General features: G+C 45.3%; 3 protein-coding genes and 1 long non-coding RNA gene across 6 annotated transcripts in view; 2 read left to right on the top strand and 2 right to left on the bottom strand.

The window, feature by feature from the left end:
* The first annotated feature begins 125 nt into the window (after positions 1–125).
* rnaseh2a (ribonuclease H2, subunit A) lies at positions 126–4961 on the top strand. Of its 2 annotated transcripts, none has more exons than XM_086211314.1 (9): positions 126–272; positions 571–702; positions 1138–1209; positions 1441–1567; positions 1650–1737; positions 1917–2054; positions 2946–3033; positions 3801–3924; positions 4354–4959. In XM_086211314.1, exons 1-9 carry the CDS (start codon positions 149–151, stop codon positions 4508–4510), a joined length of 1050 nt encoding a protein of 349 aa, XP_086067440.1. In that variant the 5' UTR covers positions 126–148; the 3' UTR covers positions 4511–4959. The 2 variants fall into 2 exon arrangements, with proteins under 2 accessions (XP_086067440.1, XP_086067441.1); XM_086211315.1 differs by having other exon boundaries at positions 189–272; positions 574–702; positions 4354–4961.
* Positions 4747–11091, bottom strand: LOC147257402 (uncharacterized). Its single transcript, XR_015117593.1, has 3 exons — positions 10764–11091; positions 9755–10096; positions 4747–8846 (listed from the first exon to the last, which is right to left on the bottom strand). It is a non-coding gene; the product is annotated as an uncharacterized LOC147257402 (long non-coding RNA).
* c8h19orf67 (chromosome 8 C19orf67 homolog) lies at positions 10376–13858 on the top strand. 2 transcript variants are annotated; one of them, XM_086211316.1, is made up of 8 exons: positions 10376–10404; positions 10689–10859; positions 11033–11231; positions 11310–11454; positions 11754–11863; positions 12352–12570; positions 12760–12855; positions 13171–13850. In XM_086211316.1, exons 2-8 carry the CDS (start codon positions 10727–10729, stop codon positions 13280–13282), a joined length of 1014 nt encoding a protein of 337 aa, XP_086067442.1. In that variant the 5' UTR covers positions 10376–10404; positions 10689–10726; the 3' UTR covers positions 13283–13850. The 2 variants fall into 2 exon arrangements, with proteins under 2 accessions (XP_086067442.1, XP_086067443.1); XM_086211317.1 differs by lacking the exons at positions 10376–10404; positions 11754–11863 and having other exon boundaries at positions 10412–10859; positions 11314–11454; positions 13171–13858.
* prr36a (proline rich 36a) overlaps positions 13837–22571 on the bottom strand; it is a 29712-nt gene continuing 20977 nt past the window's right edge. The window contains exons 5-6 of the mRNA XM_086211313.1: positions 19717–22338; positions 13837–17726 (exon numbers count right to left, since the gene is read on the bottom strand). Coding sequence (XP_086067439.1) covers positions 16690–17726; positions 19717–22338 — 3659 coding nt within the window. The 3' untranslated portion in view covers positions 13837–16689. The remainder of the gene's footprint in view (positions 17727–19716; positions 22339–22571) is intronic.

The following is a 22571-nucleotide window of genomic DNA, read 5'->3' as shown; positions in this document are numbered from 1 at the left end:
GGCTTTAACTTGAGTATTGTGATATTTCTTACTGATAAATTTCCTCAGCACGAGAGAATTCCCAGACCAGACTCATGACTTTGATTTTTTTTATGAAGTAGAACTCACAGGATCCATGTTGGCTGCAGGCCAGCCTCCAGACCAACTGATGGCGGTAGTGCACTTAAATCTAGAGAAGAAGAAGAAGGAGAAGACGAAAGTGACGTCAATCCGGCGGCGCCAAATCCGCAGCAGAAACGAACATAAATTGAGACTTTTCATCGTTTCATCGGGTGAGAGTTGAATTAATCAGGATATAAGCCTAATTTAACATTATGTAGGAGAAGCCTTAACTTATCATTTAAAAAGGAAATGCCAACATGTGGACTGAACCAATGTTTTGTCTAATATTTATACAAAATAAGTGCTAACGTTCGCGAGCCACCTGCCCTCGAACGCTTTAAGTCGAGTTAGTTAGCAAGAGCGAGTGTGACGAGCAGTAAACATGAACTCTCAGGGCTCTGACGTTACGTTTTGACTGAAATACTTTGAGGCTCTTACATGTTTCTTGTCGGTTGTCCCGTTATGCAGCAGTCATGGATCTAAGCGACTTTAATGCGGACAACTCCCTCAGCTGCCGGCTGGCCTCTCAGATCCCTGAAGTCTGCAAGACTGTGGACTGCTGTCTGGGGATCGACGAAGCGGGGAGGGGGCCGGTACTGGGTATGCACCGGGACATTATTCTTTCAAACTGATCATTGAAATAAAAAAATAGCCAACCACTTGAACTAGTTGCTCCTGTGTATGTTGCTGTCGTGATGCTACAAGATAAAACTAAAGCTCTTATTAAAGTTTTGCGAAACGCTTCAGGTTTTGCCTCAGTGTTGAAGCCATTTTTGGGGTTGTTTGCATTGCTCTTAAGCTCCATGAACTCATATCATTTATTTGTACACATTAGAATAACAAAATATTAGCATCACCTCAGAATCGTGCTGTTTGCTCCAATATGGTTGAGTCCATACATCTCTAATGCAGTTTAAGCAAAAACTGAAGGTTATGACATCCCTAGTTGTATTTTTTGGAACCGCTATTGTATTAGGCAGCATTAACTGAAGCAAGTTGCACACATGTATCAGTGGTGTTTTGTTTGTGATCCAGGGCCCATGGTATACGGAATATGTTTCTGTCCTGTTTCCAGAAAGGAGGAACTTAAGGACTTGAAAGTAGCAGGTAACCCACCTGGACAACAGATCGTGTTGTGGGGGAACTTACGTTCCATTTTTTCCTGATTTATGTAATAATTAAACTAATTTAAGTCTTCTACATCTCAACAATATGAATATTTTATTCCTCTTAAAATAGAACCATTCATGACACCTTTTAAACGTTTGTTTTTTCATTAGTAACATATTGGTGAATATGATCCCTTTGCAGTCACTCAATGTTTTGTGTCTTAAATAGATTCCAAAACTCTAACAGAGGCAGAAAGAGAGAATCTATTCCAGAAACTGGATGATTCCAAAAGTTATGTTGGTTGGGCTCTGCAGGTTCTCTCCCCCAACACCATCTCCACCAGCATGTTACAGAGGTATTTGGTCTATGACAGCATCATTCACACTGCCAACATTTTAACATACATGGATGCTCTTACTGAAAGTCTTTTTTGCCAGGACAAAATGCAACTTGAACACCCTTTCACATGATACAGCCATCGGTTTAGTTCAGTTTGCGTTGGACAGCGGCGTGCAGCTCAAAGAGGTATGAATGTTGAGGTTGCATGCAGAAATTAAGCTTTGATGTAGTTTGTTTGAACCTGGCAGAGTCTTTGAAAACAAAGCGGTTGATTGCAGCAATCGAACTGAATGAATTAATCTGATAAACTGATGCAATTTTTTTTTCCTCATCTTGTTTTCCGCCGTTTCTCTGGCGTTCTACAGGTGTTCGTGGACACAGTCGGCCCAGCAGAGAAGTATGAGGAGAAGCTCTCTAAGCGGTTCCCAGGGATTGAGGTGACGGTGAGGCCGAAGGCTGATTCCCTCTTCCCCATCGTCAGTGCAGCCAGTATCTGTGCGAAGGTCAGCCACAGTCACCACGCCTTTCATATAGTTTGACCTTATATCACCTGGCATTCCTGTTGGTTTTCTTTTTTTATTCATCCTATCTGTTCCATCTGGAATTTGTTCCGGAGGTTGTGGAGTGCATCGAAGCACCTTTATTTCTCCGTCTTATCTGAGAGAAAATCTTTTGAGGGGTGGGAAAAGAAAAGCAAGTGTTTGATCGGTTTCACACTCCACTGTTAGATGAATGAAGGGAGCTGTGAGAACATGTCAGCATTAATATTTGTAGTTGTTCTGTGAGACGCGGGCTTTTCTCACGCCTGGAAAAACCTTCTCACCATACAATTACTAGAAAAAATATTGAATAGAGGAATTGATGATGAGTCTCTGTAACTCACGGGCCAAGCTGACATTTTATATTATTGTCAACAAAATGTATTTAAAATTTAAGGTTTAATATTTTGACGGCGAAAACTAGAGTAAAAAATGTTCACCCACTTGGGTTTTTTTTATATACACAAGACAAACTCAGAATGAAAAAAGGGGACTACAATTTCCAGAGATTTTGTTGTGTAAAATACAACTAAAACTGGAAAAAAAAGTGATTAAAACTAAGTTGCATTTGGCTCAGTGGACTAAATCAAAGTCAGTGTACCCAAAACCAAAGCAGACACCACCATCAAGAAATCCATCAATCATAATAAAGAGAGGGTCTGTATTGAGCGTCTTTGATGATCTGAGAGGTTGCATAATCCAGAACCCTGATTAATTGTCTCAGTTGCCATGTGAGTTTTCTGCAACCTCACTGGTCTATTTATTTCAATGGACTTAACGTCGCCGCTAGTAGCAAACTGCAGCTATGACCACGTCCAGTCGGTGACTTCTCTCGTGTCACGCGCCGGTGGTCAGGTGGCCAGGGATCGTGTCGTTAAAGGCTGGAACTTTGCTGAGGACCTGGGAGAGGTGGACGCAGACTACGGCTCAGGATACCCAAACGGTAACACCGGCTCCTTCACCTCCTCTTGTCGGCTACAGAACTCTCCATCATAAGAAAAGCTCTTGAGAAAGACTTATTAAAACGTGTTAATATTTCAGTGGCTGTTGGTAGAACTGCTTTTTTTGGGGACTGCATGTTTTCTGGCTGTTCTCATCTCATAAGGAATGCTGTGTAGCACCGCCTGACTTCATTGAGGGAAAATTTGGGGGAAAAGGTCAAAGGTTTTTAGAATAGACTTACTTTCAATGACAAGTTTGCACACAGTTGTCTTCCTGAAGGTCCACTTCATCGTGACAAAATGTTACATAAAAATACTTTTTCTTGCCATTATTCAAGGACGACGTCTTAATAATGGAACATTTTGCATTTAGCCCCCAAAAAAAGGCATGTTTTGTATTAAGCCCATTAATATCTGGACTTCAAACAGGATTGCATCTGAGTCTGACAAACTTGGATGTCCACTGCACCTGTGCTGGTTAGTGGGGGTATACAACCGCCAGGTGTTCAGATCTGCAGATTCACAACACTCCACCGTTCCACTGCTTCAGTTGAGCACTCTGGGCCAAACCCTGCTTGAGTGGGGAAGTTTAGATCACAAGCCTTTTGCATTGTCTGGTTTGCTCCAGCGCTCAGACCACCGCCTGCTGCTGGCAGCTTTTGTATTTCAGTCAGAATGGCGGTGTTGGGGGGGGGGGGGGTGGTCTTTTGTATCTGTTAGCTAATTAGTGATGCATTGTAGATGAACCGAGGTTTTCTTGTGTTTCCAGACCCCAAGACCAAAGCCTGGCTGTTGAAGTACCTGGACCCTGTGTTTGGTTACCCTCAGTTCGTACGCTTCAGCTGGAGCACGGCCCAGAACTTGATCGACAGCAAGGCTGTGCCTGTTCACTGGTAAAGAGCCCGAGAAGTCAGACCAACCTCCAGTTCATTGGACGTATAAAAGCAAACGTTGACTGAGAGCGTTAAATGATGCAGTGGGGAACAAACATTAAACATGATGGAACGTTTCCTCCTGTTGTTGCTGGGAAAAAAAAGAAGAAAAAAAAAGTCTGCTCTAATTTGGCAGACAAGGAAGTCTGAAGGCATTACCATAGTTTAGTGTTTTCCCTAAGTCATCACATGACAAAAAGAAGACAAAATTCTCTCGAACATGCTTTTGGTGTGTGTGTTCAGACAAGAACACTTTCATATGCTAGCATGAAATCCACAACCTCTTTGATTTTCAGGTCACACATAATGTCCGTACAAATTGTTTGACCTCAGGAGATCATTTCCTACTGCAGTGTGAAAAATGACTTGTTTTGTTACATCTGTCCTCAGGGATGATGATGATGAGGATGATGGAGAAAAGGCAGCGCAGCGTCAGAACAACAGGTCCATGTTGTCCTACTTTGGCGGGTCCACTGGAGGCAGTGAGCAAACACCGACACACCGTTTCTTCACTGAGCGGAAGCTGAAGAGCCTGGACACACTCTGAAGATAAAAACCACCGACACACACACACAAGGTGGACACCAGAAAGGCACGTTGAGAGACGTGGTCGGACTTCAGTGATCGTTGTATCACCAGTGCAAACTCAAAAGGATTTATTTGTCTTGGTTATACCAGTTTTTATTACATAAAAATACTTACAAAACAAAACATCATAATTTGCCTTCTTAAGAGCTTTTGTTCCTAAATCTCCACTGCAATTGTTGAAGAAGAAGCAAGACGACACCGTGGGACTCTTTAATTCCAATACTGCCCTCTAGTGGCAGCATGATAACATACAGCAGGACTTTGAAAGTTTTCTGTTAATTACTGCTCTGACACAACACAACACAACACGTAGTGATGGCTGCTGATATTCAGCACAGGATTACTGCAACTGCAGGCTGATTTAAAAAATAAATAAATCCATCTTGTCATGTACATCACATTGTTTAAGCTCCAATATTGGATATCATGGTTTCCAAGTCTTGAGGGGGAAACAACTGTGTATCTTTAGATGAGTTTTCACAATGAATCCAAACTCATAAACTTGGTTAAAAAAGAAGAATGTTGCCATTATACAGTGTGCCGTAAATCAATATTAAAAAAAAGAGCATGACAGTGAACGAATGATGTCAGAGGTCTAATCACCAGAAACTACACTGTTTTAAGACCCAGTGTTAAGACACATTTGACACAGTAAAACATGTTCAGGGTTGATAGCAGCCTGTAAGGAAACACAATTCCTGCTTTTCTTTTTAAGATTTCCATTCAAATTTGAACTTTCTTTATAATTTGTCTTTGACAAGAAAATGAGTCACTGTCCGTGGACCACTAGTACACAATCTTTGAGGTAAAACTTCCAAAAAGATCTTAAAACATCTTTAGTGTCATGTTTCCTATGTTTTGACAAATGAAAGTGAAAAGGAGGAATGATGATATTACTGCGTGCTGCTCAGCGGTCAACACGCCGGACCACTCTGGGTACGTCCGCTGAGATGCGCCGTGTCCTCTCGTCGTCTTTTCAGGAATCGCTGCCATCTCCGTGCCTCTGTTGATGGCCCAGGAGAAGTCCATCCTCCTCCGCCTCACTGGTCACGTATGATTAAACAAGTCCCTCCAAGCAATGGGAAGTCAAGACTTCGCCCCTCTGAGCGGAGGTCAACAAAGAACCGGCACATCCACGCGTCTATGGTTGCTAGTTCCCGTCAGGCTTGTGTCTTGACTCCTGGATCTTTTTCCCACAGTTCATGGCCAAAGTGGACACGGCAAATGAGGACAGGATAATAATCGAGCTCCCCACAAACTGAGATGAGGCCCCTCTGGGAGTCACTCTCAAGGCTTTCCTGGGGAAAGTCTCCTGGCTGAAGGTACCGTTGGTGGTCACCACCTGGGCAATGGGTTCCATGGTTGTGGATGAGTGTCAGGGAGCTGGAGGTGGAATCCTCTTAGGAGGGTTGAGTCCCCGGCAGCCTCAGCAGGTGGTGTCTGGATCTCTGTTCAGTCCGACAGGTTGCAGGCCTGGTAGGTTGTGTCTGACTCCTGCCCTGATCTCCTCCTCTGCGCCCATTTATAACCTCCCTGGGTTCTAATCTACTCCCCTGCTCTCTTACCACGTCAACAGGATTAAAAATAGTTAACCCGTACCCATAGAGGACTAGGCGGTGATCCATTTCAGCTTAGCATGGTCTGCTTTAATGCCATTAGATCACCCTGCTGCATCCCTCGCTAACTGAAGGGAGTTGTTTATTAGATATAGAGGCTTGCAGAGGCGGTTGGCAAACACACAATTAGTCAAGGGCATAAACGATGTCACTGGCTGGAGTCCAGGAGTCGGTGCGGAGGGCCAGTCTCACCTTCTGTCAGCCTCAGTGCTGAATACTGCAAAAGCGTCTCATATTCTTCAAAATTCAATATAAGTTCAAATATATGTTCTCTCTCTGCTGCCAGCGCTTTTGTTTGGGTAAGAAAGTAATAACAGATGAATAAATATTAAAAAGAAAACACCTCATATTTGCAACGGGCCAAACTGTTTTTGTTGACCAAAGAACCCAGACAACCAGAGCTGAGACGTACACGGGGTGAAGCTGATTAGCGTCAGTAACTGGCAGCTAGTTTGTGTTTCCGTTGATCACCGTCTTTAATTAGTATCACAAGAGTTGCCAGAATGAGTCACTCTGAACCCTTATCCAGGACTAGACGCGTACTGTTTGTTCCCAGAGATCAGACGAGACAAGCTGTACAGGCCCATCGAGTGTTCCATTCCAGCGGTACCAGATGCAGATACCTTCAACCTCAATGCTACCAGATGAGCACACAAGCGATCATTTAAGGTTTTATTGATTAACTGTGACAAGTTTCCTTTTACTGATATTTTGACTACCGCCTCAAACAAAACGGTTACACGCAGAGCGGTTTTCAGTAAACTCTTCGCAAAGGTGAAGAGACGTGAGCAGAACTGGGCTCACATACTAAAAATGTCAACCATCAGACCGATACGGATAAAAAATGATGATATTCTGCATCTTTATCAAATATAAAGCACCCAGGATTCAGTGTGGACCTTTGACATGATTGTTTCAGTTATGGATTTGCATAACTTAGTGGGATGCTGGTTTGGGTGGAGGTTGAGACTCTTCATTTGTCTGAGTGTTAATTAAGCTTTGTAAGTGAGGGACGACCTCTGGATGGAATCCACATGCTGGTTTCTGTTTTGCTGAGGAAATGTTTGACACATTTGTGTCATTTGTACCGTCAATTTAACCCTGTAAACAAAACAAAAAAACACAACACGCAAATCTGTACAGTGATCCTAGACATGCATGCAAGCCAGTTTTCTGCAGGACATCTCCTCCTCGCCTTGACCAAGGTCACATGGAGTCAGCAGGTCTCTAATCCCTCCGGTTGTTACACACTCAGCCCCAGTTTATTTTCAGAGCGTCTCTTAAATTGCACTAATTGGATTGTGCTGATTTTTCTCCACAGCTGACACAGAGAGTATTCATGAATGACTGCGGCGGTGGTGCTGTCCAGGCCGGAATAGCCTTGAAACATGGTGATAGATAATTATCCACCTCCGTTTGTTTGCTACAGATCCCAGAATAATATCATATCAAAATAATATATCTAATTGCTGTAACTGTCAAATCTAATTACTCTAGGGTTTCTGCATGATTCCAAGTCCCAAAATAGACATAACAAATGTGCAACTACATCAGTAATGAGCATTAATGGAAACAAATATCAAGCCATACGTTTTGTGAAATTATAAATACTAGTTTTCTGTTTGAGGGGCGGGGCCATGGCTTGTGTGACATTGCATAACTTTGATCTCAACCTTCTCACTTTGATCTTGGTGACCTCGGACTTACTTTCTCTGACTTCACCCTCAGCAGCACTTGTAGTTTTAAGGGTGGTGGCGGGGGGGACAGTTGTGTGATGTAATTTTGATCTTTCACACGTTGCTTCACTGCTTTATTAATCATCGGTCATCTTTTGATCAGCAGGTCACATGCTGGACCTGGTTCCTAGTCTGAGGCTGAAGTTTTCTATAGAAAACTTTTCAAAGAGGCGACTGCAGTTCAGGTACACCTGAACACAGAAAACGTGAAGAGGATTTCCAATTGAACGTAGGGCTGTGAGGCTGTAATGCTCACTGGATAGAAACTGTTATGGTTTCTCTTAAGTCCTGTGTCAAATTCTCACTGGTGATGGTATTCCATAAAAAATCCGAACTCAGACTGGATCTCTAGAGGGGTCTGCCCGAGTCAGTGGACCAACAAGGCTGCACAAAGCTTTGAATAACAGCTAATCTAGCTAACGTTAGGAAACAAACTGGAAAGAGTGACAGAAATTAATAAAATTAGCAGGCAGACCAGTAGGACATTAACAGTAGCAGCCTAATAGCATCTAGGCTAATGACAGATATGGTAGTACAGTGATAGTATGATGTCATATCACATTCATAGAGGATTTGTACGACATTAGTGCATACACATCAAACATTCAACTCAGCATTCAACACCATAATCCCCCAGCAGCTCATCCACAAACTGGACAAGCTGGGGCTCAACATCTCCATGTGCAACTGGCTGCTGGACTTCCTGCCAGGGGGACCACAGGTAGTTCGGGTCGGCAGCTACACATCCAGTTCCATCATGCTGAACACAAGGATGTGTGCTGAGCCCCCTCCTCTTCACTCTGCTGACCCTGAACTGCATCCCAGCATTCAACTCCAACCTCTTCGTCATGACTGTGGTGGGTCTCATCAACAATGGCGATGAGAATTCTACAGGTGTGAGGTGAGCAGGCTAGCCATGCGGTGCAAGGACAACAATCTCCACCTGAATGTGGAGAAGACAAAGGACACTGTCACAGACTTCAGGAGAGCGCAGACCCAGCATGCTCCGCTAACTATCGATGGTGCTGCAGTGGAGAGGGTGAGCAGCACCAAGTTCGTGGGCGTGCACATCTCAGATGACCTGTCCTGGAGCCTCATCACAGGCCAAAAAAGCCCAACAACGCCTATTTTCTCCACAAACTGTGGAGAGTAAGAGCCTCACCCCCCATCATGCTGACCTTCTACGGAGCCATCATCGAGAGCATCCCGACCAGCTGCATCACCATGTGGTACGGCACCTGCACCGTGTCCTGCCGCAAGACTCTGCAGCACATCATGAGGGCAGCTGAGAGGATCACTGGTGTCTCGCTCACTCCCCTCCTAGAACACCTACAACAGCTGCCTCACCCGCAAAGCCACCAGGATTGCTGGTGAACCCACCCACCCATCCCACTGCCTCTTCGGCCTGCTTCCATCAGGGAGGAGACTGAGAAGTCTAGGGGCAAAAACCCTCAAGGACAGGGGAGGCTCAAGGACAGATTCTTCCAGCAGGCAGTCCAGAGGCTCAGCTCCCTCCCAGCCCCCCCCCCCCCACCCCCCACATACACACATATATATATGAAAACTACTCACAACACGTCTATAAAGCTAACAGAGTTATTATACTCCAGTTTGGATATTTTTCAGGCATCTGTGAGTATTTGCTTGGTCACACTATTCGTAGAGATGTCAGTCTGGTGGAATTAGGCGTTACTATAGCAACAGAGTGTTCAACTGCTGGTGGCTGATTACTCTCAGCACAAACTTAAATAAAAATTCTTTGGGTGAGAAAAGTCCCGCTGTGACTGATATAACAGCAGAAATGATCCCAGTGACCACACACACACACACACACACACACACACTCCTCACTTGTCATTGCATCTTCATGATGTCATCCTGACGACCGACCTCCCCTCTGCTCTCGATCTTTGTTGGGTGTACGCGAGGCGTGGATGATGACGCGACACCGAGACCGCTGACTGTGTGGTGTATTTAGAGAAACTCGTCTTCTGAAGGAAGCTTCAGCACAGCCGCAGTGCCTCCAGACAGGCCCTTAAACACCTGTGTCCACTGGTGTGTGATGGATGTCATGGGTCCAACTGCGTCAGCTTGACTCGGGTGGGGTCTATGATGATAACATTGTGCCCAGGTCCTCTCAATCCATCCCATATGAGACAAAAAACAAGACATTTGAAGACATCAGGTTGGATTCTGGGAAAAAAGGGGATGGGATTATTTTCAATATACATGATCAGTATTTTCACTATTTTGTTAAATCACTGATGTATCAAAGAAAATAAATCCCTTTAATAGTATTATTAGTTATTAAATTCACAGATTAAAAATCTCATAAATAAATCAACACTAAATATTACTGACACGTACTTCAATCAGCAATAGTTTTTCCCAGTTTTTAGTTATCGTATGTTTTTCTGTTCTTTTTTTCGAAAAAAAAAAGTTTTAGACAAGGACCTTTGACACACGTGGTCAAGCAGTTGGAAGTTAGTACTTATTTGGAGGTGAGGCGGTTTCCCGGCTAACAACTGATATCAAAGCTAGCTGGGGGTTGACGTTGTAGAAGCCCCGGTGGAGAGACTCGAGCCTTATTAGACATCTAACAGTGTCATTTAAGTCATAATCATCAACACAATCCACCCGTTTGTGTTCCTCACCTCAGTATTTGTTTTGCTAGCATAGCGAGAGCTAGCAACCTTAGCTAATACGCGCCGTATAAACCGTTAGCTCAGATTAGCTAGCGGCAGGTTTGTTAAAGCCATTTACGATGGTGTTTTTAATTCTACAGGTATTATAAAGAAAAGCAGCGTAACTACGATAGCTAGTATGACGGATATTGAGTCTCTACTGGCCGCAAACTCACCGCCGGGACAGCCGGTGTTGGTGCGCCAAGTGCAGCAGGATGTGGACGGCCAGAGGCAGGGCGAGGACGCAGGGAGTCCTCCGGACAGACTCGCAGGTAAAATATGGGTCAAAAAGTGTCATTTCTCCATGACGTGTTCATGTAAACCGGTAGGTTTTGACGTGGATTCCTTTACTTGTGTTTGTCGTGTGTAAACCAACATGTCAGAGTACGTATGGCCATGTTAAAAATGTGAAGGCTCTGTGTGTGACGGCGTGTTGATCCCTCAGAGATGCATGAGCCGCTCGCGCTGTTGGCTGGCGTCGCTCTGGCGCCGCCCTGTGGCGACGGAGCCTCCTGCACCTGTGGTCTTGAGGTCTGCAGCTACCTGGAGGTCAAGAGGATGGAGCTGAGCCTCCAGTCCATGCAGCTGCAGCTCCAGTTCTTCATGAGCAAAGTAGAGGACTTACACTGTAGTCTTGTGAATGGGTAGGACTCTGGACTCACATTCTGTACTTGTATCACAGCTTCGTCTTTTTTATTATAAATGTTTTTGTTGTTGTTCAGGCAGGGTCTTGATGAGAGAGAAGCTCTGGCTGCGGTGGTGCCAAGTTTCATATTCACCTGTCGGCCTTACTTTGATCACCTGGAATCCATTGCTCAACGAACCGTACCACAACACACCCCACTGCCATTTGACTTCTACACAAAGGTAATAAGACGCAGACAAGTGCCATAGTTTGTTTGTTTTGTTTTTTGTTTTTGTACTTGCTTGAGTAGTGGGCCATAACCCCCCCCCCCCCCCCCGACAAATCAGCAGATAAAGAAGTACTAATACAGTGCGATGTGAATGTTACTGGTGAGGGATACTTTCTGATCCTGCTGCTGGATAAGACAGGGTTGTATGAATGTTGGTGAACAAGAAGGATAATAGTGTTCTTTGTACACTAACCTCGTGTGTTTGTGTGTGTGTGTGTGTGTGTGTGTGTGTGTGTGTGCGCGCATTTCTAGCGTGTGCAACTATTGAATTTATCTCAGCAGCTGTGTGATAGTTTGGAACAGCTGGTGTTGACCTACGCCAGCTATAATCTGCTCTGTTTGGATGAAACAGACCCTAACAAGTACACACACACACACACACACAGGAATCACTCAAATATCAAAGTGTTTATATTTTAATACTTCTATCACCGACAACTTCACAGATCAAAAAAGTTACAACCGTCTATAAATGTCATTATCCCATACATGAACACTGACCTGCAATTTAGTACATGCAGCCTTTATGCAACTTGTCATAAATATTCCATAGAGATCCTCAAATTTTTCCCTGAGCAATCTTGATTCATCTGATCCAGATTTTGTTATCGGCCATTTAAAACCTCCTCAGTATTTCAGGGTGCATCATGAAACTATTTGCTTCTTCCGTCTGTTTAGGAGTCACTTTGCTCTGAAACTTGATATTAAATTCAAAAGTTCAACGAAGTGAATGCCACACTAACTCATTTGTTTACACTTCCTCCATTTCTCTCCTCCCAGTCTGACCCTCTGTCATCAACCCAGCTTCACCACTTTATAACCCTCCTCACTCTTCCGTCTGCACTCCCAGCTTGTCTCACTTCTGCATCGGCCAGAGACGGCTCGGCCAGCTGAAGCTGACTGTATTCCGTTACTGTCAGCCGACGCCGTACCTGGCTCGCGTCAACACCGGCCTGTTGAAGCGCATGCGCTGGAACGTGGACAGACTCCCGGGCGAGCGGCAGATGGATGCCGGGCAGGGTGGAGAGAGGGAGGAAACAGAGGCAGACACAGCTGCTGAAACAGAATAGTCAGTCTGGATGAGTTCTTCCTCCTCTGTCCTCCTTGACTTCCATCTTTATTTAGTTGATGTCTGTGTGCGGAGCTACACTCGCTGTCCTTTCATACCATTTATGGTATAAAGAATCACAATTCTATCCACATACATGCAGATGCCTCTGTTGTCTTTTAGAAAATCTTTTCCTCTGACTGGTTTTAGTTACTTCCTGTGCTGCCGAGGTGACAGTGGGAGGAGGATGTGGTCCATCGGCCAGTGGGTGCAGGTGTATCCAGACCCAGAGGACATTGATGACTGGTCAGTAAATTTTCTGTGGTGTAACAAAAAATTCCTCATGTACAAAAAGTAACTTCCTTTTCCAAGTGTTGAGCTCTCCAACACCTTGCTAGCCAGGTAAAATACAAGATGGATTCACGGCCTAGAATCACCGAGGCTCTGGAACTTATTTAGACGCTTGTTAGTAACTGCTGTGTTAAGACCACGTGAACCAGACTTTTTTCAGGCATTTAACCATAAACCGGTTAAATTTAAGTCAACAGAGCCGGGAATGTTGCGAACTCATCTAGGACTCGTTCCCTCCCATCGACTCATGTCTGCTCGTCTGTGTCTCAGGGTCTTGTGTGAGGTTCCTGAGGCGAGCTATAAAATACTGTTGGTTCTGGGCAGCGAGGAGCCGTCCAGCTGCCGTGCGACGGACTACCTGCAGCAGCTGCTGACATCATAGCAGACGACAGAGCGACGCCACACCCGGCAGAACCTGTGCATATACGACTTCTGAGTTCTTAAGAAAGATTAAGAGAAAGCTGAGGTCAGTTTAGCTGAATGATGCTTTAGTTCTCTCTTACAGATTTTATTTTCCACATGTCCAGGTGATGAGAAGTCAGAATTTTTAAGAAAGAAAGTTCATTTGAATTTTTGGTTCTTGATCCAAACACCTCAAATTACTGTAAATTAACAGTAAAATGGCGGTATTTCTAGCCAGCAGCTGTAGTTCCCAGCTACACGTTTGCAGCGTCACGTTTTATTCAACAACCTCAAATCTGAAGTCGTCGCGCACGGAGGGACCAGCGTTCGTCTCAGCAAACGGTCGAGTACTTTAACATTTAGAGCCGTGTGAGTATTTTTTGTGTGAGTTTTATGAGCTGCACTTTTCCTCGTTCTTATTCAGTGCACTGTTGAGTGGTTTGGATGTTTAAAATCTCAGCGTTTGCAAAGGTTTGTTTTTCGATCTTAACATTTGTATCACTTTACAATAAAACGAATTGTAAAAAAAATGTGTAAAAGAAGTTCAGAAGCATTATTAAAAAAAAAACATTTTATTTACATGAAACTTGCATTGAAATAAACACAATCACATATTTTTGTCTTTTAGAAAGTCAAAGAAAAAAAAAGGGGGGGGGGGGCTTTACATTTTTAAACATGCAACTGATTTGGGGCACCACAGGTGAAAATGCCCCGCTGACTTCATTCATCAAGCCACTTAAATTAGAACATACAGGCCTTCGTTACGTCTCAATAAATTAAAACCTACTTGGGAGATAATGCAACAACAGAGTTGAGGGTCAGGTTCAGCCTACTGTGTTCAGTTTGACCTTGGAACCACATGCCAACATCTACCATTCACACTCAACATCCTTCACTCTATTAGAATAGGAGACAAATCTATATAGGACTCTTCGTTAAAGGGCTTTCTATACTTCTACGTCTCTAAGTACAAAATATCAGGAGTTTCCCTTCATTACAGTGAGCAGTCATTTGAAACAACAGACATGAGAAAAGCACATTTCAAAAGTCCAGCTTTGTCAAAAATACAGAGTCCTGCCAGAGATGAAGCATGAACGGCTTCTCAGCTGCTACACGTCGGCCAGGACAGAACAGAGGAGGACTATCTAACTAGCGGTCTGATCCATTGACATGTAGGGAAGGACAAGAACCAAATAGAATTACAATAAAAACAACTGAGCCCACGAATAAAAAAACCCAAAGACAACAGACTGATAAAGATGCGTTTCTCTTCAAGTCATGAGATGTGTTCTGCCCTCCAGCGAAGATTTGGCCTAAAACAATCCCTTCATCTTCAGTCACCTGTGACAGAGTGAAGCTCAACATGACAGCGTTAACCAGCACTGACCGCGCAACTACACAGACCCAGACAAACATAGACATACAGCACAAATGTCAACAATTAACAGCCGCTTCTGCAAAGCAGCTCATCACAGTGTGAACAATACAACACAGTAAATATCCAGAATTACTTGAGCCTCCCTCGCACTCATTTACCTGCTAGAGTCACACAGGCGCCCTCCACCCCTGCAGCAGTCGCTGTGGCCCGACGTCACTAACCAGCGACATTGGTCAGTGCCTGGAACATCACCTAAACGTCAGTAGTCTGTCCGGTATCGTGGGGCTACAGAAGAACTTCCTTCAGCAGTATTTCATTTAATCGCTTTAGACAAACCTACGCTTTTGACACTTCTTTTTTTTAGTTTTAAAAGAAAAGCACAAAACTACAACCTGATGATTGCCTGGCTCCGGTGTTTCAAAGGGAAATACTGGCAGATGATATTAACCTTTGGTACCAAACTGAAATTCCAAACAGCTCAGACAGAAAAATGCGGCGGATATACAGGAGTCGCGAAACTAACAAGTTCATCTGTATTAGACTTAAACAGGAAATGAAACAGCGAAGCTTCTACAATCGTCCACCACGGATTGAAATTCAAGAGAGTTCTCCAGTGTATTACAGCTTCAAAACCAGTTCTGGTAATAAAAGGTGCTACAGGTGAGGAACACAAAGGTAAACTTCCACGTCCTTCATTCAGTTTACGTTGGCACAGTCGTGTGAGCGGTCACCCCGTGACATAGAGATCTGACAGAGTGTCAGTGATGCATCATGGGATTCCGTTTGTCATCGCAGGTGTCAGAAGGATTAGTACCCAATAGATTTCTGAGACTGTGGTCCAGGAGTGTGTGTGTGAGGCTTGTTAGCAGGGGGATAGGGTGGCTCAAGTGCTGGGTTTCAGTGATGGTGTCAAGTTGCGTTAGTCTCCAGTTTCTGGGTGGAGACACCTGGGTTCTTTACTGGTGGATAAGGCTTTCCTGACCTGAGAGACCCTTCAGCAGGGGACACCAGCACCCCGGGAGCAGGTCTTCATCTTTTAGCTCATTTTTGGGTTTTGATATAAACACATGCAGAGTGGGAATCCAAACCTTTTCCTGCGGGTTTATATTCTATTAATTTACTGTGTATTTTTCTAATTAAAAAAAGCAGCACTACACGAAGAACAAGGAATGGTATGATTTGAATTGAGTTAAAGAAAATAGAAATGGGTTCATTTCTATTAAATGAATGTGTTAAATTTGTGAACGATAGTCAAATCTGCTTAAAAAGTTGTTTTTTTTTTAAATATTCATCTACATTTAAAAAAAGGACAAATGTTTCCCGAACTTTATTCCTGACCACGACTCAGTAGCCACTTGAATGCTTGGAGAAGAAATATCACTATACTTTCTGTAGTGGAAATAAACTCTCAGTAACTAATGTACAAGTACTTCAACAATGCCAGCATGCTTCACCAGTATTGCTCGACCTCGACTGCAGCCACAGTCTGAATCCTCTACACGCAAGTCTTTAATTCTGTTGCGTGTTTGCGGTGGTAGTCGGCGCCAGCTTGAGGGTAAGAAAGTATCTTTTTGGATTGAACACGTGTGCGTAGAGAAATGGCGGACTACCCTGTAGCACCATTAAGTATTGGTTGTGCTTTTCTCATACAGTACAATTACAAATTCCTCTTCAAAACTGTAGCTGTAGCACTGCCAGTGTACAGTGGTCTACTCCTCCACATGGTGGGATGGGCAGTAATCAGTATTTCTATCGTGTAATTCCTTTCCATGGTGTGGAAGCGCAGTTCTTAGTCTGATGCTACACTACTATCAGTTTGTATGAGCATGCTGGATCCATGTAAAAAATAAAGAAGAAAGAAGCATGTCTTCCATGCTTCTAACACATATTGGTATATAGAAATATTGCAATTGCTTATTACTGCAATTTTTCTCACAATATTTATTCCCTGCGGCAACACTACATATGTGTAACGTGTGTGTGTGTGTGTGTGTGTGTGTGTGTGTGTGTCAGTGATGCGTCTCCAGCTCTACCACTGTCCACTCTCCTTGTGGTGAACTCCCAGTGGCTTCTGGAGAAAAACTACTAACCGAGGTGACAGTGGCAGAGGGAGGGGTGAGGGGAGGCAGAAGGCTGGGCCACAGGCTACTCTCCAGGGGGCTCAGAGTGCCACCAGCACCCCCCGGCAGCAGCAGCAGGGAGGAGCAGCTATCTCCATTCAGCAGCAGGGTCTGATTGATCAGCTGTTGGACTATGTCCACTTTTTTTCCCCACTCGAGGTCTAAAGGTGGTGGTCGCTCAGGAGACTCTGGAGAATAAGGTGATGAGATGTCTCCGTTCTGGGAGAGGGTCTCGGGGGAGTCTGGGTGAGGAGGGAGGTTCTTGTGAGACGGTGAAGAGTCTTGAAGTTTGTCTACGGCTGTGGGAGCCCTTTCACAGCTGTTCTCCGTCTCCTGATTCAGCTTCTCCTTAGAGGGTCTGAGGTCCTCCAGTCCCTCGTCGTCGCTGTTCTCCAGAGCTTCATAGATGGTGCAGAGGCCGGAGGAGGGCGACAGCACCACCGTCTGACCTTTATTAGACTGCTGCAACTCTTGCTGCCACTGCATGATTTGCTGTCTTTGCTTCAGCTCCTCTTGTTGCTGCTGCAGTTGCTGCTCCAGGTCTCTCCTCTGCTTCTCCTCCTCTTCCTTCTTTGCTTGTTCCTGCACCTTCCTCTCTTGCTCATTTCTTTTTATTTCTTCTTCAGCTTCCTCTTTCTTCCTCTTCTGCTCCTCTTCCTCCCTCCTCTTTCTCTCCTGCTCCGCCTCCTCCAGGGGTCTGCTCTGTTGCTCCCTGCGTTGCTGTAACTCCATCAGCTGTCTCTGATGCTGCTCGAGCCGGCGGAGTTGCGGACTGAGAGCCTGCTGGCCGGCGCTCCTAGGTGGGAGGTCAGCGCAGGTCAGCCGCGGCGAGGTGACAGCAGCGCCGGGAGGTTTGACAATGTCGCAGTACGTTCTGGCGTATGCGGTGTGATCGCGGCGATGAGCGTGCGGTAGTGCAGTGAAGCCTGTATGTGAGAGGAAGCGGGAAGGAAGATTACGGTAGCAGGTCACAGGCAGCAGGACAGTGACAGCAGTGCAGTGTGAGTACAAGCAAAAGGGTGTAGAGGAAGGAGGGAGGTCCGAGAGGCTCAGAGAGGAAGCACTGTGAGAACAAGCCTGAAGGGCTGCCAGTCCAATGTAGCAACAAACTGACTGGCAGTTCGTTGACTTTCAATTCAAATTAAAACACAGTTTTCAATCTGTGCGACAGTAACATAACATCTTAAGAATTCAGAGGGGGTGTGCAAACAGTGAGACAGCAGAAAATGGTGACCTGAGTGTGAGGTGACTGGGGGTGGTAGGCAAGAGTTGTGAAATTTGAGCAGAGAGCAATTGTGCATAACTAATAAGATTTTACCTCCAATTACTGTTAACAAAAAAAAAAAAGCACCCAGAAAAGAAAGGTTTTTGTGTGCAAAAATAATAAATAAAAAAGGCAGCCACCTTCCTGTATATGCAATCCCTCTCAACTACAGTGAGAAATAAAACAACCACAAAAGCTCGTTGCAAGCTCCAACAGTCATCAACTGTGAAAGTATCATTAACTGAGTGATACATGCAAAAGCTCTTTCATGCATTTATAGACATCCAGCATCACAATTAAAAAAAATAGCTTGGCTTTAGAAGGAATAAATGTATTGCTGTGTGTAGTGTGACCTCAGAACATGAAGTCCTAGAGCCAAGCTATTAGGCTAACCTTAAACCACTCTGATGAGATGAGTCATTCTGCCACAGTGACATGCATAAGCTCAGTTAAACACTGACACGTTGCTGTAGAACAGTGCAAAAAAAAAAAAAAAAAGGCAGTGTGGAAAAAAAAAAAAAAAGAGTTAAGACAGCCACACACCCACAGTGGACTGGATGGAAACTGAAGCTGCGGCAGAGTGAGCACGAATGGGTCCTCGTCAAGGGCGAGACAACGAGACGTCTACAAACTTCTTTGTTGCTTGAAGCGCAGGTGTTGGATCCACAGGTGAGACGGTCTGGCTGAGCGGATGATCAACTGTTGGCAGATCCATTTCAGCTATAGGCTTCAGAAGTCTTTGATTTCAGGGCATGGTTTATGTCCACTTCTCTACTTCTGTATGAGTGTATGGCAAGAATAAAGCTTTTATAGTCTGCAGAATGACTGATCATGTGAGATGATAACCGCGATGATCCAAAGACCACGAATGTCCTACATTCCCGTCTCAAATGCCGTTTGAATAACACTGTACAATGAGAGAGTACATCATGATAAAAATCTAATCTTTATTTTAAGTTTTAAGTTTCATTACTCCAAAAGATGGATAAACAAGAAAATGCATGGGTACAATTTAAAGTGCAAGAAGACATGGAGTGATCAGGGATAAGGAAGATTTCCTGTATCTTAAGACAGAAGAGCAAAACAAACATGAAAATACAATCAAAGCTTAGTGGCTTTTTTTTCAGTAAAAAGTATTTGAATAAATACACTTGAAAAAAATGTTTAACAATTCATTCCACTTGTTTTTTTTTTTTAGGCTTAATTTTCTCATTTCCCCTCTTAAAGCGCTGCATTGTAAACAGACAAGTCAAATCCATGCGAGTTCGGGGAAACCAGGTGACTGTTTTAAATAAAACAAACCCAGATGTGTGCGTGCGCACACGCGCACACACACACACACACACACACACACACGCGTGTGCGCACACACTAGGAGTAAATAGTAGTAGCTATTGCACATACAGGAATTTAAGCCATATAATAATGCAACTGTTGTATCAGAGAGAAGTGATATTACTTATTCTCCCCAATGATTCTTCCCTTTTTGCTCTCTGTTTGTAGTTTGCTTTTATGTACATCCACCCCCAGAGACTTTGGGATAAACACGGACGACAAGAACAACTGTGGGATTACTTCAGGGAGGCTGGAACGGGGCCAAAGAGAAGTGAGGGGTGTTACTTGGGCTGTTAGGGAGGTGAACTATACATTACCTGCAAAAGAGTTCTCAGTCTTTTCACAGATAGCAGAATAGTAGGGAGGCTGGATGTCATCTGGATTTTCCTCTGATTGCTGCAAAGCTGCAGAGGAATCTCGGGCTTCCTCCGACCCTAGCACTTCCTCCTTCCCGTGCTCAATGGACTCCACTTCCTGCTTGCCACACTCGATATACTGCTGCTCTGCAGGGCACGACTGGGTGTAATGCTGTGGAAGACCGAGCTCCTTGGCCTCCTCAGGAAGCTCCTCCAGAGAAAAGATACCGGGGCTCTTGATGCAGGTCTCTCCTGTGGACTGGGCGTTAGAGTTTGAAGCTGTGGTCACTGTGTCAAAGCCGTAGGATGCTAAGGATGTAGCAGAGGGAGGGGTCGCTTCATCAGTGACAGCAGCCTCGGCATCCCCTGTCTCAGCTTCCTCCCCTTCCTCGACAGTAGATAGGCAGCGCTGGGCTGGAGGTTGGCTGTCAAAGGTTATGTTGCTCACTGCTGGGGGTTCCAAAGAATCATCCAACTGTGCTTCTCCCTCTGTGTCGCTGGCTTCATCTTCTGTTACCGAGGATGAGGAGGGGTTAGAAGTGGGAACAGTTCCGCCGTCTCCCAAGATTATATCAGAGGGTAGGGTCTCTGCCTCAGCAATCCCCTCTTCTACCTCATCTTTTCTCTCTAAGTGGACACCCAGGTTCTGGATGTCTGCGTCAGGCTGGGGAGAGGGCGCTAGGACTTGCCCACCCTGAGGCTGTGTCTTGCCTTCTCGATTGTAGTCACCCGCCTCCTCTGGAGTGCTGCTCTCACTGCTCAGGGTGCTTGACAAAGACATTCCTGGAGCAGAGGGGGGAGCTGGGGCTAAAGTCTGCATTGGAGATGGGATGGCCTGGTCCATGTAGAGCTGGGCCTCATTTTTAGCAGAGGAATGAGATGGGGCTTCTTGGTTTTGAGCAACAAAAGAAGAGCTTAGTTCCAGCCAGGCCTGGGCTGGGGATTGAGCTTGGTTACCGGAATCTGGATACCAGGGGTCTAACAGGGGGCTCACTGCAGCTGCTCCTGCCACTTGCAGAGGCTGAGAGATGTGGTCAAGAAGCTGCTGTGGCTGCAGGGGCTGAAGAGGCTCTGCCCAGGGATCAGCAAATGGGTTTGGTTGGTCCCACTGAGCAGCTGGTGCAGAGGGTAGCTGAGGAGGGGGAGGCGGCTGGGCCACCCTGTTCAAGTTGTCCAGCCTTTCATCTTCCGCAAAGTCATCTTCATCTGCATTTCCATAGCTTTCAAGCCCACTCTCTGTGACTCCCTCACTGGCCATCTCCACATCATCGTCATCCTCATCATCCACATCGTTGTCATGCCTGGGTCGCTGTGGCTCATCAGTCCGCTCAGAACCCACATCCATGTCACACACACGATCATTGTCATCATCGTCATCCTCCTCAAAGTCATTAACTGGAATGTCAGGAACCTTCTCAAAGTCCGGCGAGCCTGCAGAGGCTCCTTCCATATCAATGGCTCCTTTAAGGCTGCCATCTCCCAGATCATCCATGCTCTCAGTGCCCTCCAGGACACCAGGAGCACTCAATTCAGACGCACCCTGCTGACTGCCACTGACGTCCTCAGAATCCAACTCAGAGAGCAACGCGCCACCAGCCCTCCAAGCAGACCCCCCCACAGGTCCAGCTGATCCAGGACGTGACTCTTCCGTGGGCTGTGTGGTGCCGCTCATTTCAGACACAGAAACCAGCTGACTTCCCTCTTTCTCCTCTTCATCCTCCTCCTCATTTAGATTGGTAGGAGGAACTACCTGAGGGATGGAATCTGATGCTGCCGGAAGAGCTTGAGATATGGAGGAGGTTTGGTCTGTTGACAGATAAACAGGCTCCTCAGACAGCTCTTGAGGAGAGGCCACTGGTGGTAATGTAGTTTCAGCTGGGGCAGAGACCGGCTCCTGCATTGTTGGTAAAGGAGCACTGGTTTCCAGTTGCTCCTGGAGCGGAGATGTTTCTGGTAAGGCTTCCCGAACAGGCATTTGTAGAAGAGAGGGAGCAGGTGATTGACTCTGAGCAGTCTCTTGAGGTATCACTGCTGGTGATGTGATCTGGGTCAAGGCTTGGGGAGAAACCTCCTCTGTTGCAGAGACAGTTACGGGTGACACCTGTGGTGAAGCCACCCCAGTCTCTGCCTGTGTTTCTGTTCGCACAGTTGCTGCTGCCGCTGCCCCAGCCCCTCGCCGTGTTGCTACAGATGTAGCAGAATTTAAATCCTTTGTCCTCTTGACAGCAGTGAAAGGTGAGACCACCTGAGTGGGTTTGGTTCCAAGTTTGGCCTGAGAAGGGCTGCTGTTTGTAGCTTTGCTGGCTGGAGAGGCAGGTGGTGTTTGACCAAAGGGTTTGTTGGTGGTTTGGACCCGTGCAGCAGCTGTAAGTGGTCTCTTCGTGGGACAGGGTTTTGCAGGCTGTTGAGTCTTGGCCTGTGACACCTTGGGATCTGCTGCTTTGGATGTTGCAGACCATTTGGAGGCAGAGCTGGGCTTTCCAGTTGCCATTGTTTTAGAGGGCTCAGGTTTTTTGGTAGCAGCTGACAATGGAGCTGTTGCAGGTCTCCTTGCCACTGCAGCAGAGGGTGGTCGACTAACATCTATTGCAAAGACGAAAGGAAAAAAAAATTCCAAAGACGGTCAATATTAAACTCTTCCATCTTAGAAATCAATGAGAGCTAATCATTTTTGTGTTTAATTAGAACTACATAAACTAAAATAACAAAATGATTTGAGTTTCCATTCCTTAGATTGAAAGGTTAACTTGTCATACTCATAAAAGATACTGATGTCTGTTAAAAGCCATCAAGGGTTTAACTACATCTTGTCAAAC

The sequence above is a fragment of the Aulostomus chinensis genome, chromosome 8 (assembly GCF_037954235.1).
Source record: "Aulostomus chinensis isolate RoL2024-O1b breed Wild chromosome 8, RoL_Achi_v1.0, whole genome shotgun sequence".
Taxonomy (NCBI): domain Eukaryota; kingdom Metazoa; phylum Chordata; class Actinopteri; order Syngnathiformes; family Aulostomidae; genus Aulostomus; species Aulostomus chinensis.
Note: the sequence above shows the minus strand (reverse complement) of the source record. Positions and strands in the feature narration are given on the sequence as shown.

Excerpts from the sequence above, each read along its gene's own strand:
- rnaseh2a (XM_086211314.1), top strand. The coding sequence starts at position 149 with ATGGCGGTAGTGCACTTAAATCTAGAGAAGAAGAAGAAGGAGAAGACG. Across the intron at positions 1,210-1,440 it reads TAAGGACTTGAAAGTAGCAG|ATTCCAAAACTCTAACAGAG; the intron begins GTAACCCACCTG and ends TGTCTTAAATAG. Across the intron at positions 3,034-3,800 it reads CGGCTCAGGATACCCAAACG|ACCCCAAGACCAAAGCCTGG; the intron begins GTAACACCGGCT and ends TTGTGTTTCCAG.
- c8h19orf67 (XM_086211316.1), top strand. The coding sequence starts at position 10,727 with ATGACGGATATTGAGTCTCTACTGGCCGCAAACTCACCGCCGGGACAG. Across the intron at positions 10,860-11,032 it reads TCCTCCGGACAGACTCGCAG|AGATGCATGAGCCGCTCGCG; the intron begins GTAAAATATGGG and ends TTGATCCCTCAG. Across the intron at positions 11,455-11,753 it reads CATTTGACTTCTACACAAAG|CGTGTGCAACTATTGAATTT; the intron begins GTAATAAGACGC and ends GCGCATTTCTAG.